The sequence below is a fragment of the Schistocerca americana genome, chromosome 3 (genome assembly GCF_021461395.2).
Source record: "Schistocerca americana isolate TAMUIC-IGC-003095 chromosome 3, iqSchAmer2.1, whole genome shotgun sequence".
NCBI classification, from domain to species: Eukaryota; Metazoa; Arthropoda; class Insecta; order Orthoptera; family Acrididae; genus Schistocerca; species Schistocerca americana.
The window spans coordinates 757,859,647-757,881,336 of record NC_060121.1 but is presented as its reverse complement, the minus strand read 5'-3'; the positions used below and the strand labels follow the sequence as shown (position 1 = coordinate 757,881,336).

The 21,690-nt window shown below is 38.6% G+C and overlaps 1 protein-coding gene across 1 annotated transcript in view; it reads right to left on the bottom strand.

Annotated features, from left to right (window-relative positions):
• Positions 1-21,690, bottom strand: part of LOC124605584 (cationic amino acid transporter 4) — a 237,570-nt gene that overhangs the window by 21,344 nt on the left and 194,536 nt on the right. The window contains exons 8-9 of the mRNA XM_047137366.1: positions 15,043-15,268; positions 9,427-9,588 (exon numbers count right to left, since the gene is read on the bottom strand). Of these exons, the coding sequence (XP_046993322.1) occupies positions 9,427-9,588; positions 15,043-15,268 (388 nt within the window). The remainder of the gene's footprint in view (positions 1-9,426; positions 9,589-15,042; positions 15,269-21,690) is intronic.

Here is a 21,690-nt window from a genome sequence, read left to right as displayed (position 1 = left end):
TCCTTAGGTTAGTTAGGTTTAAGTAGTTCTAAGTTCTAGGGGACTGATGACCACAGATGTTAAGTCCCATAGTGCTCAGAGCCATTTGAACCATTTTTTTGAATTATTATATTCTTCTTGAAGTCTGAGGGTATTTCACCTGTCTCATACATTTTGCTCACCAGATGGTAGAGTTTTGTCAGGACTGGCTCTCCCAAAGCAGTCAGTAGTTCTAATGGAATGTTGTCTATTCCCGGGGCCTTATTTCGACTTAGGTCTTTCAGTGCTCTATCAAACTCTTCACACAATATCATATCTTCCATTTCATCTCCATCTACATCCTCTTCCATTTCTATAACATTGCCCTCAAGTACATCGCCCTTGTATAGACCCTCTATGTACTCCTTCCACCTTCCACAGACAAGAATGTGTAATGGAAAAGATAACTGTTTACAAACAAATGTGATGTAACTGTAATGATGATCTAGTTTTAAATTAGGCAACATTGGGCAGTTCATATTGTGCAATTCATGACACAGCAGCTGGAATGAGAGATTAACAGAAAGAGCAATCCAGAATGAGATTTTCACTCTGCAGCGGAGTGTGCGCTGATATGAAACTTCCTGACAGATTAAAACTGTGTGCCTGACCGAGACTCGAACTCGGGACCTTTGCCTTTCGCGGGCAAGTGCTCTACCAACTGAGCTACCGAAGCACGACTCATGCCCGGTACTCACAGCTTTACTTCTGCTAGTACCTTGTCTCCTACCTTCCAAACTTTACAGAAGCTCTCCTGTGAATGAAGGAAAAGGTCCCGAGTTCGAGTCTCGGTCAGGCACACAGTTTTAATCTGCCAGGATGTTTCATATCAGTGCACACTCCGCTGCAGAGTGAAAATCTCATTCTGGAAACATCCCCCAGGCTGTGGCTAAGCCATGTCTCCACAATATCTTTTCTTTCAGGAGTACTAGTTCTGCAAGGTTCGCTGGAGAGCTTCTGTAAAGTTTGGAAGGTAGGAGACGAGGTACTGGCAGAAGTAAAGCTGTGAGTACCGGGCGTGAGTCGTGCTTCGGCAGCTCAGTTGGTAGAGCACTTGCCCACAAAAGGCAAAGGTCCCGAGTTCGAGTCTTGGTCGGGCACACAGTTTTAATCTGCCAGGAAGTTTCAGAAAGAGCAATATTTACAAGTCATATGATGCTGCATCATTGAATCTACAGGTTATCCGAAAACTTTAATTTGTGTTCTGAGGAATTCTGGGATGAAGAAGAGTAATTTTGCTGATTAACTGATAACTGTGATGCTAGGCTGATGTGAATATTCTGACAGGTCAACTATTTGGTAACATTGTGTGATTTTGTGAGAATTTAATTTTCTGGTTGAATGAGAGTAATACTAAGAGTTGAGTAGACAAATGGGGCTATGATTTGGTACAACTTTCATCCCCTTAATTCTGATTTGAGTAGTAATTAAGTTATGTGATGGTGATTCTATGCTTTTTCTATAATGTAATGATTAGTAAATCTATGATATTGCACATCTTGAGTTTTTGCTATTTTGCAAATGGAAAAGAGATCCAAATCCTTTGAGTTTAACCAGTTTCAGACAATTATGACTTAGAGTAATGTTTTGTAGTGTAATGTGCAATTGATTATAAACTTTATAGTCACCACCTTTTGTACTATAGACAATTTTAAAGCTAATTATTGTAATGTTATGAGAGCTATATAATGTATTTATATATGATGTAATGACTATAATTTGCCATTAGTGTTAAATATTTTTTAGACTTAAGTTAGAAGTAAAAGTAAGTGTACTAAAGTAGGATACTTTGTCTAATTTTTTCATGTACTTTGGTGGAGGAGAACCACCTCCAAGGGAACTGATAGCAGTGCTCAACCTTGCTGAGTGCCACATGGACCTCTTGAAGGCTTGGACAGCTTGGTGAGAAAGTGTTTTAAAGCTCATTAAAAGTGTGAAAGTGGTTGCAAAAAGTACTAAACATTGAGCAAGGGAAATCTTTTGTCTAAACATGAACTGCAATGTGCAGTATAAATTTTCAACCCATGAGGATGTATTTTGTTTAGCAAGACAGGATTTGTATAAAATGATATTTATCTTAAAATGTAATCTTTATTTACCCAGAAGGACATCACTTATGATCAAGATGCCCAATTTTTTGTTGAAAGTATAACTTTTAGATATTTTGTGATATTGCACACTGTATGTAATTATTTTGTATGCAGATTTTCGTATGGGCAGTTCACATAAGTATAAATTTGAAAAACATATGTGCAGTAGTTTTGATACATTTTCTGATGTAATATTTTTTGTGTAGATTTTTAGCCCACTGTCTGGGGTCACTTGTGGTCATTGAATTGCCCAGTGAGCTATTTGCAATATCTGTCTGGTCATTCCAATGAGGGGGTGATGTGACGAAGCAAACTGGGATATTTTTACTTCCCCTCTTGTTTTGCCATTTGCCTGCTTAAATTCGTTTTTTCACTTTTAAATAATTACTATTAACATACGTGAGTATAATCTGCATTTTCCTAAAAGAGAAAGGTTGGCCCTCAGTTTTAAAGTAAGGACACCAGATCTAACTGTGTGCCTAATTTTTATGTATGTCATTGATTTTCTAATATATTTTGGTTATTACTAGTTAGTATCTTTCATTATAGGGCAAAATCAGTAATTGTTTCATAAGTTACATTCTGTTGTTGATGTATAAACAAACATAAATTCTGTACTAATTGTAATCATTTGGAAGATGAAATGCTTTTGTTCTTAAAGTATCTATTTGGCTCTAGTTGGAGACATGTTAACAAAACCAGCCCTTAGTTATTTCCAAAGTAATTAACAGTTTCGTCAAAAGTATTGTTTACATAATAATATTTGTTAATTTAATGATTAAAACAAATAATTTGGCTTAACACTTGTAGTAGGAGAAAATATTAAGAAGATGGAATTTTTTGATGTATTCATTTGATTCAATGAGTTAAGTTTTAATTGTAATTTCTGTAAATTTAACTTTAAACAATATGTAGTTTGAGTATTTATTATTGTGATGATGTATAAGGGCCTGATTTTTGGTCACAAGACAGTCAGTCCATGGCTGAGTTGCAGACGAGGAACCTGTGTTGGTTAGAATGACAACATTGCATCAACTTAACAGTGTAGTAAGTGTTAGACAATTAGGCCGTGTGTCGTAACAGTGACAGTGTCTGCTCCATATGTACCTTTCTATTCTTCAAGAACTGTGAACTTTGTGGTTAGGCAGCAGTATGTGGATGGTTCACCTGCTAACTATTAATGAGGCTTATAGGAAGTTAGAACAATAGTGCACTGGCCATATATAACTGTGTATTATTGGGGGGTTGTGAAAATTGATAGTAAAAGACTATGAAATGCATCTGTCAGCTACATCATTTACAGTAGACAGTAGTTGCACATCCAACTCCTATTTTTTCAGCCAGTACATGAACACCAAGGACAAGAAATGAAGAAATAAATACAAGTAGGCAACCCTCTACAAGATGAGTAGGAAAAACAGTTCTATAATACATGAAATGTATTTGCAGTTGTGAATATGAACAACTATCAGCTGTATAAAGGAATAACAACAATGAAAATTTGTGCCGGACTGGGACTAGAACCCAACTTTCCCGCTTATTGTGAATGGTTGCTTTAACTATTAAGCTATCTGAGCATGGATCACATCCAAACCCAAAGTTCCATATGTCATCAACCCTGTGTGTACAACCTGCACTCATACATCCATTACATATATTCCCATACAGAGGAGACATTTTAATTGAAAGTCACTTGCCTGGTGTCAGCAGGTAAATATTATATTGCAGTGCCTGTGGTGTTCAGAAGTACAATGCATGTTTTTTAGCCATGCATGCATGTCCAAAGGAACAGGCACTGTGGCAGCTACATCCATTACGAAATACATGAAATGTATTCACAATTGCAAACATGGACAACCATCATTGTTGTCAGTCCATTATATAGCTGATGTTTGTTTGAGATCAAATATCTGCAACTGGGCAGTCAGATGCCAAAAGACACAGGTGGGCAGACGTGGACAAACAGCTGACCTAGGGGCAGTTAGGCAGCCTATGCAAAAGTGCTGAATTGTCCAAGTGCATGCAGGCAGGGGTGGCCATGTATCCTGCATATGCATAGAATGTGTGCAACAGGACCACCTGGTGGGTAATCTATACTCACTGCACCTGCCTGAGGGATGGCCACAAGTATCCAAACCTGTACCCTCTGGGGCAGCTATGTTGATAAACACAGATGACTGGCTCTTTTTATCAGTTAATGGTAGAATATATTAAGAACTTTATGAAACATAAACATTAAGTTTGCTCATCTAATCTGCATAGTGCTTACATACATACTTTTGAAAGTATTGGCAGATGGATGATATTCTCTATAAAGAATTACACTATCAGCAATAAAGTTGGGAAAATAGAAAAGATGTAATGAAATAAACTGCCTGATATTTAGATATGACTTTGCAATAATCTCTAAAAATCTCCTAGCTGAATTAGTATAAATGAATCTCTGGAAGTTAATACCACTAGAAAAGACAAAATTGTTAAGGCTTTCGTGGCCACTTGTTGACAAACTGCCTATTGGCTTCTGTCTCGGGTTCTTCGGCCGACGTTCATCTAATGATTTTTCTGACGTTTTGCCAGCACAAGTGGCTGGCATTGTCAAAGCTTCACCCTCCATTGCCGGTGGTGAACTGGAGGTGAGCTCGCGGCCGCAGACTATATGTACCTGGCGCGCCAACGTCCGAGGGCTTCTCCGCGGTCATTTCCGGTGCGGTTCTCCTCTTGCTACCTGCGATGGTCATTTGCTGTAGTACGGGAAGCCAGGATCCATTTACCTTGAGGCTTTCCTCTTTCTTGTTGAGGCTCACATATTCGTCCTGCTCTCGTTATGAGCGTACTAATCATGCCTCTTTTCTGGCTCGGGTGGTGGTTTGACAGTTTGTGCAGGTATTGGTCCGTGCATGTCGGTTCTCGATACACGCTGTGTCTCAGGTTTTCGCCGTCCCTTGTGGCCAGCACATTTAGAAATGGCAGTTTCTTGTCCTTTTCTACTTCCATGGTAAATGTTATGTTGGCTTGGAGGCTGTTCAAGATCAAAGAGTGTCTTAGATCGGCGAAGGAGAAAAGAGACCCACTTGCAATGTCGGGAATATACCGTATACCATGCACATGCGGAAAAGTTTATGTCAGAATGACTGGACGATCCATTAACACCAGGATCAAAGAGCATAAACGACATTGCAGGTTGGGGCAGGTGGAGAAATTGGCCGTGGCAGAGCACGCACTGAATGAGACCGACCACGTAATAAAATTCGCCGACGTGGAAGTTCTGGCTGTAGAGAAGCACTATCACACACGCTTGTTCAGAGAAGCTGTAGAAATCCAAAAACACGCAAACAGTTTCAACAAGAAAGAGGAAAGCCTTAAGGTAAATGTATCCTGGCTTCCCGTACTGCAGCGAAAGACCATCGCAAGTAGCAAGAGGAGAACCGCACCGGAAATGACCGCGGAGAAGCCCTCGGACGTTGGCGCGCCAGGTACATATAGTCTGCGGCCGCGAGCTCACCTCCAGTTCACCACCACCAATGGAGGGTGAAGCTTTGACAATGCCAGCCACTCGTGCTGGCAAAACGTCAGAAAAATCATTAGATGAACGTCGGCCGAAGAACCCGAGACAGAAGCCAATAGGCAGTTTGTCACTAGAAAAGACTTAGGGATCTCAGTGATAGAAATAGAATTCACTGGTAATGTCAAAGATATACAACAATTTTTATTTTAGATGTCAGCTTAATAGAAAAGGATACATAGGGTAAAAAAATAAAAAAATAAAAATAAAAAAAAAGAAGAGAAATGCCCGATATGAAACAATTCACAAAATGCTAACCGTGCACAGAACATCATACCCAACCATATTTGCAACAAAATAAAAACAATTACAAACAGTGGAAAGTCCAGGACTGAATAATAACAATACATAAAGGATAGATTGCTACTCTCCACATTCACACAACTCATATTCATTTGTCCACTGTGTCAGGGCACTCAGACACAATTTTGATTGTATCTGTACCTGATGGGAACAGCAGTCTAATTGTGGTGGATAGTGGGTGTATGGAAGAGGCATCGGATGGGGAGAGTGAGGGATGGCATGAGAGAAGTGTGGGAAGATGCCAGTGCTCCAGCTATAAAATTCTCCTGGACTGCAGTCCTAAATTCCTGAATCTCATCTCACAGAGGGAAACACTTGCCCTCCAGAATCTAGAGCAGCATGCATGATGTCACCTCAAGAAACTGTCCAGTCGCATCACCTTCTACCGCTATCCACCACACCACAAGAGCCTCCATCAAACTTCCCCTGCATCCCCAAAAGCCGCCAAACCCCACCATGTAGACCTGCTACATTTAACATAGCCTCTGAAACTGCCTCCCATCACCCTTTAGAACCCAGAACCTAAACAGACCCATAAAACAGTCATGAATCTCTCCTCAAAAAGCCTCAGTCCCACATAAGTATTAGCCCATTCCAAACACATTATCTTTCATTGCACTCCCAAATTCAGTTGTGCTGGGCTTGTTAAAGACCTTCTCTCTATCTTCTGTCATCTACAGCAGAGACATTTTTCATCACTGTCATAGACTCAATCCGAAACCAATATTGAGTCCTGCCTGACTCAACTTACTCCTCCATTCAACCATGACTCATCTCTGCTGCCCCTCAAATCACTCCATGTTAACTTTCCAGAATTTTATAACCTTTAACCCTGCTTCACAGTAATTCTCAAAATACCTCAACATGGAAACCAACCTCACATATGCAGAAAGGCCTACAACTCACCATCTAAAACTGATGCCTGCATTATATTCCTACCTGCCAACAAAGAATCCACCACTGTGCCTATGAATCACAGGAATTACGAGCTGTCAGGTACATCCACATACAAGCCCTACCACAGTAGCCCCATTTCTGAAATCCAGCAGGTTCTCCAGTCCCTCCTCAAATCCTTAGGTTCATTCCAAAATGTCTCCCTTAAGTCTCTCTGTCTCTCATCCCCACCACTCCCCACATCCTTATCTCCTACATGCTTCTTAAATTTCATAAACCCAACAACCACCCAGAATCCACCATTGTCCCCCAAAGAGAGAATTTCTGCCCTGTGGACCAACACCTTCAGCTTAACTGTAAGCTACTCTTATGTGTAAAAGACATCAACCATTTCCTTCAATGACTCTGCACAGTTCCTATTCCTTTACCTATTCAGTGCCCTGTTTGTTACTGTTGATGCAACCTCCCTCTACATCTATACTAACATACTCAGTCAACATCTAGCCTTTATTGAGCACTGCCTTTTCCAATGCCTGACTGACTTCAAACCTACACCTTCAGCTTAACTGTAAGCTACTCTTATGTGTAAAAGACATCAACCATTTCCTTCAATGACTCTGCACAGTTCCTATTCCTTTACCTATTCAGTGCCCTGTTTGTTACTGTTGATGCAACCTCCCTCTACATCTATACTAACATACTCAGTCAACATCTAGCCTTTATTGAGCACTGCCTTTTCCAATGCCTGACTGACTTCAAACCTACACATCCTTCCTGGTCACCTATAATTACTTCTCCTTTAAAGCCATGACCTAGGACTGGCCTGGTACAGCAATTGGCACCCACATGGCACTGTCCTATGCTAACCTATTCATGGGCCATCTGGAAGAACCTTTACTAACCACCCAAAATACCAAATTCTCACTTGGTTGGGATTCATTGGTGTCATTTCATGATCTGAACAGAGGGTGAGGACACATTATTCACGTTCCTCCAGAAGCTCAATATTTTCTCCCCAATTTGCTTCACCTGGTTCCCCTCAGCCCAACTAGTTACTTTCTTCAATGTTGACCTCCACCTTGAGGATGGCTACCTCTGTCAACAACAAACCTACCAACCATGAACTTGAATCTATACTTCCACTTTGACAGCTGCCACCCATTCCATACCAAGAAGTCTGTTCCATATAGGTTAGCCATCCATAGTCATTGCATCTGCAGTGGTAAGCAGTTCCTCTCCAAATATTCCAAGGATCTCATTGACACCTTCACAGGCCTAAATTATCCTCACAGCCCTGTCCACAAACATATCTCCCATGCCTTGCCTTACCAGTCCCCTGCTGCCCTTCACATACCAACTGTCCAGCCACAAAGTAACATTTCTCTTGTGACACAGTACTACAAAGGACTGGAATCTCTGAACCACATGCTCCACCAGGATCGCGCCCTGAAATTAGAAATATCCTCTGCACTATCCTCCATACCCCTGTCATAGTGGTATTCCACTGCCCTCCCAGGGTATGAATATCACTGTCAATTCCTGCTCCACTCCTTCTCCAAGCCTCCTGCCTCATGGCATACATCCCTGCAATACACTCAGATGCAAGACCTGCCCCATACATCCTCCCACTATCACCTATTACAGTCCTGTCAGTGACATCTCCTACCCCATTACAGGCAGGGCCACCTGTGCAAGCAGCCACTTGATTTATCAACCACAGTGCTGCAGTCTATCAGGCATGACAACTAAAAAGCAGTTGGCACATACGAATGGCCACCACAAAACTGTGACTAAGGGACAGCTGGATCACACAATTGGTAAACATGCCTCACAACACGATGTGCTTCAGTTTTATGACTGATTCACAGCCTGTGCCATCTTTATCCTTCCAACCAACACCAAATTTTCTAAATTGTGTTGGTGGGAAATCTCTGTACAACATATCCTTCATTTCCATAACCCTCCTGGCCTCGACATTCATTAGTCCCTGTGATCTACCTGTCTACAACCCTCCTTGTTCCCATTCCAGTACTATGCATACCTTCTATGCTGCCAGCACATTTAAACAGTTCTTTCCTCTACTCCTCTTTCTTAAGCCTCTAGATGCTGTACGTAGCAGCCATATCCTGTCCCTACCACATCTCTGCATGCTTCCACAGATAGCACCAGAACCTTCCCCAAGCATTATGTTGATAACCCTCTCCCTCCCCATCCACTCCTCTTCCTTATTCCCAGTGCCCAACCATGCTACATTGCCGCTAACACCAGACACAGTCACAATTGTAGTCAGGCCTTAACGTCAGAGAGAGTGGCCATGTGTGTATGAGTTGTTGCCCACAAATTTCAAACTTCTCAAAGAAGGACCTAGTTTGAAAGCTGGTAATTTCTAGCTTTCTGTTTCACTCTGCCTGTCTGTGACTCAATGCTTCTTCTGTGTGTTCAGTAGCAATTTATTCTTCCACATTGTTGTGAAAACCGTAACAATAGCATCAACAACCCTACTGTAAAACATTCCATTAGTTTAAATTCAAAAGTAATCCATAATAAGTAATTACTCACCAACTGCCATCCACACTACAAATCGTACCCAAGTAAGTGAAGGAAGATTCACCATGAGAGCAATGTTGAAGAAAATACTCAGTGATGGTATTATAGGAACGTAGGGCACCTTGAAACGCAGACCTAATGTATTTTGTTGATGAGAGCCCATAACCAAAACACCTGTAACAGTAATAAGATATCATGTACAGTGTTTTGAAAGGACAACTATACAAGGCTCTGGGAGGATTTGTAGCTTTTGAAGAAGGTGGGAGTGTATGGTTTTGGTGAGATAGGATTTAGGTATTAGTTCCTGGGAAGAGTGCAGGCTTTTTAAAGAGGGATTGTTGATCATCTTAAAGTAGACTCTTGGTATCCTTATGTCAAATTCTATAAATAGAGGTATCAAAGACCTGGTACAGAAGCTCCCTCAAACACTCCTTTGAGCCAAGCAGCTCTCTGGCAGACCACTTGTGGAACTTTAAGGAGATGATATGCTCTTATTTCTCTTGATTAATATTGGAAAGATCTTTGGAAACTTAAATTAAAAATTTAAAACTAATATAACAAACTATATTTAGACAGACAGAAATATGATATCTGTTAACTGCTGAAACTGCAAACACAACAGCAATTTCAAATAGTGAAAGACAGGTTGCTCTGCTGTTTGATGAAGAAGTAACCAACAAACTTTTATATTAAATACAAGCTTAGTTTAAAGTTAGTTGTTTGCTGTTAAATAAAACATTGCACTGGTCATAATTCAGCTCTACTTGTAACAAAGCTGATGATTCCTTCCAGCTGTTATGCTTTTCTTCTCCCAGAAATTATTACAATTTCTTTGTTCAAATTTTGTAATGTCATCTAAAGATCTCAAATATTGACCCAGGGCCTAGTCAACTTAACTTCATTATCTACTACATTCCTATGGTTATCAGGAGTTAATGAGCTAGCTAGGTTGCCTAAAAACTGTGCTAAGTATGAAACATCAGTAATTTTGGTTTTTGTTGTGATTGTTCATATTTAAGTGTAAACCTGATTACTAATTTCCTGATAAAATAGATGAGAAAGATGTATAAATAACAATGCATCCCTTCAGTCAAAGATGAAAATGTTTCAGCAACATTTGCACTCACTTAATTACAGAGTAATTAGCTTACTTAGTAAAAACATTGTTACTGAAATAGAATCCCATATTTTGTCAAACCAGCTAGTGTGATTTAATAGAAATGATTTCTGTATCTAAAGGTCTTTCTTAAAACAAATTTCCCTCATATTCAGTTACTCAAAGTGTAAATCTTTAATTATAATTTATGAAAATTCAGAAAAACAACAATATCTAAATTCAGTAGTACTTATTATAAACCTATACAAGAGGCAGGTTGGTAGCCATTTTAAATCAGTCTGCAATGAGTTTGAATGGAGCAAGACCTAAGTCCATTAATATGTGGAAATATCCTGCAGACGATGCACAGTAGTATAAATTGTAGGTCAGAAATATTCTAGAGTTCATCTAGATTTCATGTCTAGGACTTTATTCAGTAACCCAATGAGGGTTTAAAATGATTAAATGGGTAGTGAATGTGTAATTAGTATCATGGACTATGTCAAACTTCAGTAATGCTAACTGTAAAAATAGGGTCAGACTGTGAACTGTATTATTCACAATGACAATTACTGTGCACATTATTTACGCATTAATATGACTGTTAGTTTTCAAGGACAGTAATATGAGAACTTTATACAATGACTGAACTCAAGGCATTTCACCCATATTTGCAACTAACAAATTTGAGATGTTGTCTCCCAATGAAACTGAAATTGATTCAGTGAGACACACTTCACCTGCTGGGGCACTTGCTGTGGCCCGTGTCCAGGGAAAGAAAGCACAAGAGGGTAGGGGTCTGTTGACTGTCAGCAATTCAAGTGAACAACATCACCATAGGTACTTAGTACGTATGCCTGGACACTTCATTCTACATGTTAAAGAGACTTTTCCAGCATTGAGAAAACAAGTTGCAACAAACAGTAGGTTGTGCACACTTAGGAAAAAATAATGTACATCATCTGACCTCTGAGGTCATACTTGGATCATTCTAGTGACTGGCAGATATGGCTGAGAACACCAGCCTCTTCATATTTCTAGGAAGCTAACAGTCTGTTGTATTGTATCCAGAACTGATTATGACCCCTGGTTCTGAGTCAATTGAATGATTTCAAACAGAGACTTTGAAGATTCTGTGACATGTTAGGCTGCTGCTACTTGCTAGCCTTGCACCATTGTCTGCCTAAGTGGGTCAGCGGTAAACTTTATAGGCAAGGCTGAAACCCAGGCAGCTGACTTTGTGTGGAGTACACACCAGAGGTTTTTAGATTAAGTGTACCTCCATCCAGATGATATAGTGAGAGCTGTATGAGAACCCAAAATGGTGTTAGTGTAAAGTCCAAAGTATGTGCTGTAAAGCTGGAACTATTAAAAGCCTTTTGGTCAACTGTTTAACCAGGTTTTGAAGTGCTCCTAAAAAGACAATGGAACTCACATAATACCAGATACAGAAAATGGGCTAAAACCTGAAAGTGATAGCAGTGAGTTATTTTTGGTGAATTTAAATGTATATCAAAAGGGAAGACTGATAAGAAATGGAAGTGATACATTCACCAACCATAAGCAAGAAACGCAAATCCTTCAGGATGTATACTGAAGTTGCTTACAAGGTTATGTGGGCAAAACATAATATCAAGGATGGACACAACTTCATAACTGGATTCTTCTATTAACAATCAGACTCATCCCCAAATGTAACAGAAAACTTTAGGCCTACAGAAAACCTGAGATAGCTAGTAAATATATTGTTCATTCACACCATCATCATTGGAGGAGACTTCAATCATCCAACAAACAATCCAATACTAAATGATTTTGTCAAAAATTACCTAGAAAAGAGATCTAACAAGACAGCTCATGATGAAATTATATTGGAACTATTATCAACAAATAGAACAAATAGACTTGATCTCTTCGAAGACATTCATGTTGAATTGCTTCGGTGATGAATGATTGCCAAAGTACAAAGGGCAACTAAAACATGTAGAAAGAGTTACATGTTCAGTCAACTAGATAAAAAGGCAACATTGTCATAACTCAAGGTGGAACTTGTAAATTGCTTGCACTGCAGGTTTTGATGAAAAGGTGCACAATCTAATAATAATAAGTCACACATGACCACACAAGATATTGTTTAAGAGGTTCAAATGAGCCAATATTTTGTACATGATTTTTACTTAAGAATTTTAAAATTCACAGAGTTTCTGAAAACTATAATAATTCTAATCTTTCACAAGAGTGTGTATATGGGCTGGACTCACAGGTACAGAAAATAAAATCTATGAGTTTCTTTTCTTGAAGGCCAGAAAAGCTATAATAGATGTAATGAAAGACTAAGACAGTGCTGAGTGTGTTCTCTGAAACCCATGGAACTATACAATATGAATATGCACTGGTAAGACAAACGATAACAAAATGTATTTTCAAGGAGTTCTCTAATGATCTTATGTTGCAGTTTGGCATAAAATACCTCTCAAAGGAGTAAGACTCACCTCTGCATCACATCAATGCTCCAACTCATTCATCACAGTTAGTCCAGTTTTTCATGGTAAGAAAATGGAATTCCATTTGTATGTCAAGCTCCTTGCTCTCCAGACACGTCTCCTTGACACATTTCTAGTTTTCAAACTAAAAATGACCCCATAAGGGTTCAGTTTTGGGGCTAGAGAGGAGATAATGCAGAATGTGGTTTTAGACATGAAGGTCTTTCCAGGGGACAACTTTCAAAACGGTTTCCCACTGTAGACAGAAATGTAGGGCAAATGTATGGTGTTCCAAGTGGCCTAGTTTGAATGAGATCTCACATTTAGGATTTTTGTGGTTATCCTTAATCACTTCAGATAATGCCAGGATGGTTAATTTGAAAAGGACATGCCTAATTTCTTCCACATACTGTCCAATCTGTACATCTAACCCATCTCTGGTTGCCTCATCACTGACTATGTATTAAAGCCTAGTCTTTCTTCCTTCCTTCATGAATTAGGGTTCTAACCTGTCATTTAAAATTTTTTTTTTTTTTTTTTCGGCTAATAATGACGTACACTGTGTGATCAAGTGGTTCCACACACTTCTTAGTGGGCATTTGTATGAGGTATGTCCACCATTCTTCACCTTTATAACAGCTTTAACTCTGCTGGGAACACTTTCAGTGAGGTGTCTGAATGTTTGTGGAAGAATACAAGCCCATTTTTCCTCAGGAGCTGGAATGAGAGAAAGTAGTGATGTTGGCCCCTAGGATTGAGAGTAAAGTCAACATTCCAACTCATCCCAAAGTTGGGGTTCAGGTTGGGGCTCAGAGAAGGTCAGTCTAGTTCAGGAATGTTATTGTCCACAAACCATTATCTCACAGATATTGCTTTATGACTGGGTGCACTTCATGTGCATTTCATGTGCACATCATCATCTCATAAATATTGCTCTACTGTACACAGTACACACTGCTATAATATGCGTTCATATCCTTTCTCATCTAGCATTTTCTTAAGCACAATCTACATCTGAATCCATATCACCCCTCTGCAAGTCACACCCAAGTGTTTGGCAGAGGCGACCACATCCTAACCAAGAAAATCTCCCCTCTACTGCAACACATTTCCTCCCAAGAGATTGTCACAGGGTATAGCATGATTCAGCACTCATGTCATTTGTGTCTAGTCATTTGCTATCCAGCGGTGTTACTCTTTATGCCATCTCAAATCTGCTTAGCACTTACTACAGATATGTGTGGCAAGAGCAGCTGCACAACTATTCCTTTTATTCCCTGCTCACAGTCATTGTTTTAGCCAGACTGCTGGTAGCATTTTGAAACTATTCAAGGATTCCTCTGGCTGATCTCATTCGATTTTTTTTTACAACTACCCTCTACAATGCTTGACAGTCCATGTCTGCCAGTACATGAGGTCTGCTTGGTCTTCATTCAGCTGTGGTTTGTACCTTCATGTTGCCACTTCACAGTCACATCACTAACAGTTGATATGGGATCTTTACAAGTGTTGTGGATTTATTACCCAGATGACATCCAATGACTAGTTCATGTCCAAAGCCTCTGAGCTCCCCTGACTGACCCAGTCTGGTGTTATTGGTTCTCTGCTGATAATACAATACTCCCCAACTCCTTTTATACTGCTGGGTCTGCCTCTCATGACATCTGGTGGTTAGTTCTACATTACATGGGAGGGTCTTGATGCTTTCGATCTATTAGTATACAATGTGCAATGAGTGTGGCAGAGACAAAGATGAATGGAAAGCTTAGTCACCAACACAGTCATCTAGTACATCTAACAGGAAATAAATCACATTTTCATTTTCAACTTCAAGTTGAGCACACATGGCTCACAGGTCTTACAAATTTGTAAATACTGTGTGGTACATGATGGATTGTTCTGCTCCAATAGAAATATCAGTTCTCATACACATACTAAATTTAAAGTAGAAGGCTTCAGCCATGGCACGTATACTAACATTGCTATGTATAGAGAATGTACTTGTCATTTAAAAATTGTGCAGTGTAGTATACAAGACATATAACTCACATCCACAGAGGCAGAAAAACAAGAAGGAAGTCATCAGAACAGCCCACCAAACTCCTGCGCGAAGCTCATTCTCACAAAGCTGAACTTGTACAGCAAATGCTACACTGAGGCAAATGAACACAAAGATTGCTCCTGACACAGCACTGCCTGGGGAACAGCCACCGACCAATGGCCTCATCCAGTTGCAACTGGACTTAAGGTGCCCTGCTGACACCAGCTCCAACATCTGAAACAGAGAGATTGATATTCTACCAACATAGGGCAAAAGTAATTGAGTACATACTGTATATTTTAGAAAGAAGCAGAACTTGATACCTTCATAAAACTAATGCACATTGTTCAATTCTGACAGCTTCCACTACATAAAAGGAGAAGAAAGTGGAGCACTGACAAGTAGAAGTGCCAAGTAGTGAACATACACTAAAAAGTTAAGTTTTATCCTTCAAACATATGTACATATGTATTTTGTAACATGATAGTGTCAATGTTGAGCATACAAATACGCCTAAGATGGCTACTGTGAGTGAGTGAGTGTGATGTATATAGACAGTGACAGAGAGAGAGAGAGAGAGAGAGAGAGAGAGAGAGAGAGAGACGGGGGGGGGGGGGGGGGGGGGGGAGTAATTACATCATTTTCCTGCATTGTACTCTGATTTCTCTCATTTTATATGAGAGCTGCTAGTGAACAGTTTTGATTCTTTGTTGCCACTGACAACAAATGTTGAGAATTTTTCAATAAATTCTGATTTCTTAAAAATAAATTTAAGTTGTCCAGTCACGTTAAACAAAGGGTCACTACTTTCTATAATTCACAAGTAAAAAAGAATACCCCAAAACAAGATTTTTCTCATTGCTTAACATATTATTTGTTCTAAAACCATTAAAGACATAACACTGTGGCGTCGCAACTAGTGCACGATCGCCCATTTGTCTACTAAAAGCTTTACTTCAGAATGTGTGTGGGCTGCAATGTAAGCCAGTAGAGTATTATACGGTCAGTAACAGACGAGTTGTGTACTGCAGACTGACGTCACGACCATCTGTTGCAGCTGCGCGTGTGAATGCAGTGGAGTAGCGCTGGCAGGCCACTTACATTATACGAAACTAAAAATATTAATAACTAATAAAGGAATAATCTGAGGAATGTCATATTTGATGTACATACTTCTGTTGTGACAACAAACAATATGTCAAAGTCTGAGATCAAAAATAGTTGTATTTTGGAAGTTAGTAAAATTAAAAAAAAAACTAATTTTCTGACAGTCAAGAATTTAAATAAATACAGTGATGTAATAGTTCACCTTCAGTGACTATGTACAATGATCTGATAACAATTTCAGTGTTCATATATAAATTTGGAAAGTTTTTAGTTTCAGAAAACCTCTGTGACTTTTCTATAATAATAATTTCAAGAATTCTAAGTAAATATGTGTATTGTGTGTTAGGGTGCATGTGAATGAGAATGCATGCGTGAGAGAATGTGGGACATTTGGCATTATTAAAAATCATTCATGTAATTCTCTACAGGAACTGGCAAGTGTTCCAACTCTGTAACGTGGGAACGAATCCACTAGTGGTTCCCCTACTAGTGAATGTCAGATGTCTAAGTATGTGTTCTGCTTATGTATAAGACAGTCAGAACATTCACGACTACATAATAAATTTCCAGATGTAGAGTAAAGCTTATAGTTCATTTTGTTTTGTTTATTTAATTAGAGAGTTTTGTGTTAATTTGATGACGTCAATGAGCCTAGAGAATTGGTTGGTGCTTGCTAGATTTTGGCATGAGCCGCACCCTAGAAGTGAGTTCTCATTGGTCGTAAGTGCTGACAGCTAATGAGACGCGAGACGGTTGGCTTCCTAGTGAGGAGATATAGTTTTGAGTGTGGGAGAGTGAGAGGGGAGTTGCGAGCTAGCTTTCATTGGAGGCGGTTATGCTGGATGTGACTTTTTGCATTATGTGTGAGATGAAGTCTTGAGATGACTACCGCATTATGGTCCAGCGCTAATGGTATCTGGTAGTGACCAGAAACTGTTTATGAAAACTTTAGAGTGTTGTGATAATTCGTTTCAATGAAAATCACGAGTGAACTTTGAATTATATAGCGTGGCAGTACTGAGTATATTCTTACTGAGTATTTTATGGCGAGCATAAACTTTAACTAAAGGTAACCACTGAATATCATGTGTAGAAGTAATTGGCCAATCATTGACTGTGTTACAAGTAATTGGTTTCGGAATTTGGGAAGGTAAAAGTTCTGGCTGTTTTAGGTATGGTGATAACTGTGAGCAGAAACTTTAGTAATTTTCGTAAATGTGGGCTGATGATCTTGCTTAACGGAAATAAAGAGCTATTGAAGGTTTAAATTTGAACTTCATGTTTAAAGTATGAGTGACATCCCTTTTCCAAATCAGTTCTTTAAAGTACATAGAAAATTTTCGGCAAATTTTTCTTATAGCGGCCTCCGGCGTGTAGCTATGAGGTTACAGTTTCCTCAACACTGCTTTTCTGTGATCTCATAAGTAGCTGCAGTCAGGAGTTTTACATAGAAGATCTACTGCTGTAAAGAGGTAGGTGAACAAAAATTATAAAAGAAATTGCATTGCAGCAGTAACGTATAATCCGTCGCAATTGGTGCATCGCACGTACGCACGTAAAAATCCGTTGCAACACTATTACAAGTTACATATATTATATTAAAAATTATTCATTTCTGATAAGATAACGAGACATAACCCACACATGGTCAAACTTTATCCAGCTATTATTTTCATGTAAACATCTACTGTACTATGGAGAACAATTTATCAAAATAATTCTAAAGATTTGCAAAATTTACTGTCATTTACATTTGTCTGAAAGAAGTAAATGGCACACTCTGCATTTCTCCACACTATGGCAGCATATTCTAAGTTGGTATGGAGCAGTACATGAAAAGGATGCTGCCAATGTGTTTCAGTTACGTTGATGTTGAAGTAACCCAGTACCTCCCCTTGGAGTTCTTAAATGTGATGATGTTATATTAGCTGAGTGGTCAATGTGTGAGATAGTGTGCATTCTGCTCCATCACAATGGACTTCCATGAATGTGGTTGGGCATTGCAACCCCTAATTAAAAATTATGAAAAGAAAGCCAATGTGCCACACACTGACAGAAGTGTTAGAGGTGACAGGAAGACAGTCTGTAAAAGCTCCTAGTTATTTGTTATGTCAATTGTCTTCTCTTCATCCAGCTAAATATTTCATGTTGTGGAGCGCCTGTACTGAAACACAAACTGCTTGAAGGGGACAATGTGTTCTGCTTGCACATGCAGCAATAGTTTCTGCGGGTATAATTTATTAGATGGTAACTGCAGATTTTTGTCTTTCTATACCTGCAGATAGTGACTAGTGCAGAGGATGTTACTGAAGGCAGCTACAGTGTAGTGGGGCACAACTGAAGGCAGCTGCTTTAGGTTTTGGTTGGCATCAAGATAGCAAAGCTGTTATTCTGTCTCCTCTGGATTCTTCAGGTTGATCACAAAGTGGCGTCCTATACAACTAGAATATGTGTCATGATGAAGACACTTACTATAGTGCTGGAATTTGACTTGTTCATAAACTTACTTCCAACTTGAAGTGGAAGTATCTTCTGATTGCAGCGAAGAAGAGCTTCCATCAGCTGTCAGGCCATGATGTCCTCTAGTCAGGGCATGGAGATTTTGGTAGCCTACTCCTGTGATTGCCAACAATGGCTTTAATTTCTCACTTCAGATAATATAGTAACTGCTTCATTGCTGGGTTTTAAGTTGGCTGCCAGTTGCAGTAAATTTCATGTGTTCTGCTGTTGATGCCATCAACAGATATAACCACCATTTATAGCCCCTTGGTCCCTAGTAGACCGAAACAAATTGAAAAATAAATAAATAAATAAGAAGACACAACAACCTGTGACAAATTGCTATAGCCATTTCCTTCTCAGAAATATTTTCCCTTTTCCTAGCAATTTGTGTGTTCCATAATTGATAATTTGGATCTATATAATATTAGTAAACTCATTTTCCCTACAAAGATAATGGCAAATGACATATGCATAAAAAATTCCACCAATAAGATGAAAGCCATATGGAATATTGTAAGGAAGGAAACTGCAGCAGAACAGACAGATTTCCATAATATTAACTGTGTAATGGAGAAGTCAGCTTGATAACTGAACCTACAAAAATTGCAAATAAATATAATTCCTACTTTATAGGGATAGATGAACTTCCTATAAACCAAAATTTACAGTGTACTCCCAGAAATCATTCCAGATGTACTGTAAATAATAAATCTATTTTTCTATACCCAACCAATGAAAAGGAAGTATTTGCTATAATCAAAGAGCTGAAGCCCAAATTCTCTGTTGACAATATCCCCGACTACGTCTTGAAGAAATGTGCTCCCCTCATAGTCAGGCCACTTGTCAACATCTGTAACTGTTCTCTATCAGAAGGGGTGCCCCATAAAAATTGAAGACATCTAAAGTAAGACCTCTGTTCAAGTAAGGGATAAAAACAGAAGTATCAAACTACAGGTCTATTTCACTACTATCGGAGTTTACCAAAATAATTGAAAAACTCTATTGTAAAAGACTAATCAGTTTCAAAGAAAAAGTAATTACTTCTCCAATATGCAACATGGATTCCAAAACTCTAAATCTACTGAGACTGTTGTTTTTGCATTCCTAAATGAACCCTTAAATGCAATAGACAGCAAAGAGCATATCTCAGCCATATTTCTAGACCTCTCTAACTTATTCAATGTCATCAATCACAACATCTTACTTAAGAAACTTGAATCTGTAGGTATTAGGGGCCCAGCCTGTGAGTGGATCAAATAATATCTCCAAAATAGAGAGCAAGTAGTTGAGCTTGCTATCCAAGAAGGGAACAAGATAAAGTCCTACTGCTCAGAAAAGCAGAGCATTAAGTACGGTGTACCAAATGACTTGGAACCGACCAGTCCACACCACAATTACATAAGATTCACAGATGACACAAATGTGATAATAAAAGAAGAGACCAGAGCAAAATTACTGCATGAGATTAAAAAGTGTACCTCCCATATTACAGGCTGGCTTTTTATAAACAATTTAATAATAAACGTAGAAAAAACAGTTACCATGCACTTACACACAGTGCAAAATAAATGCCCACTAACATGAGACATAGAGTTGTTTACCAGAGCTCTTGAAAATGTAAGCTCTACAAAATTTCTTGGAATATGGATCCCAGAAGATCTAAGATGAATCCAACATGCAAAATACATTACAAATCAATTGAATACCAATTGTTATACAATCAAAATTCTTTCTGGTTGCACATCAAAAGAGACACTGAAAAATTTATAATTCACTCAGGCAGAATCTTTGTTGTGATATGGCATAATCTTTTGGGGAAATGCACCTACCAGTAAAAGTTGTTTTATATGCCAACAGAGAATTGTAAGAACCATAGAAAATGCTGCCACAAGAAGCTCATGCAAGCCCTTATTTAAGAAACTTCATATCTTTCCACTACCACCCCTATATATCTTACAAGTAATAGTATTTCTTAGGAAAGTCTTAGAAACTAGCAACAGGATTGTATTGACTAACCAGAGTATCCATCTGTATAACACAAGGAGAGAATAGGATACACATTTTGAACATGCATACACAATACTAAAACAGAAAGGACCATTGCAAACAGGAAACAGACTGTATAGTAAGCTACCTAGTAACATTAAAACAATAAAAGACACTTCAAAATTTAAAACTGCTGTCCATAAGAATTTATTGCAGAAGTGTTGTCATAGTATAGATGAATATCCTGAAACATAAAAATTTGTTCTGCCCATGTTCTGTACCTTGTGTGTAAACCTGAACACCTTAATACAGAAGCCTGTTTTACTTTAGTAATGGATTTTTAAATGTATATGGTCCTTTTGAATTTCCATGTTATTTACTTATATGTTTCTTTCCCTTAATAAAGTGAACTTATTTAGAAATAGTGTGAAATTCTGAATTTTCACAACATATCCACCTATACCCTTTCTGTTTCTTGGCACACTTGTATTATATGAACATTTGAATCATTATAAAATCACTGTCAAAATCATTTTATCCATGTGTCACCATTTTTGACTTGTCCTATATCATCATGTGCTTCTCTGCACACATTGTATGACCTACAGGATAAACAAAATTACAATTACAATTCTATTAGAAGTTAACTATAGCAATGTGGTAATCATAGAACTGTTACAAGTTGACAACAATGTAGTAAAGATAGAACTTTTTCTTTATCATATGCTGTGTAGCAAAATCTAAATCATGATACGGACTGAACTTTGTGGTAGTTTAAATTTTAATTCTAGATTTACACTGAAACACAGATTACTATTTTTAGGGATGGTGCTCTTCAGTCGAGCCACTTGAGTTTGCCTCACAAGCAATCTCAAATATTCTGTCTATAACTATCTCTTGCAACTGGCTAAACTGAATGAACAGTATGCTTAAAAGGCAGTGATGTGGTTTTGAGTCTTGGTCTGGGAAAGTTATTTGCTGCAACTTATATCTAAATTAAATTTACTATGCTAATAAGTACAAGACAGCTTCCATAACTTATCAATGTATCCTGTGCATGT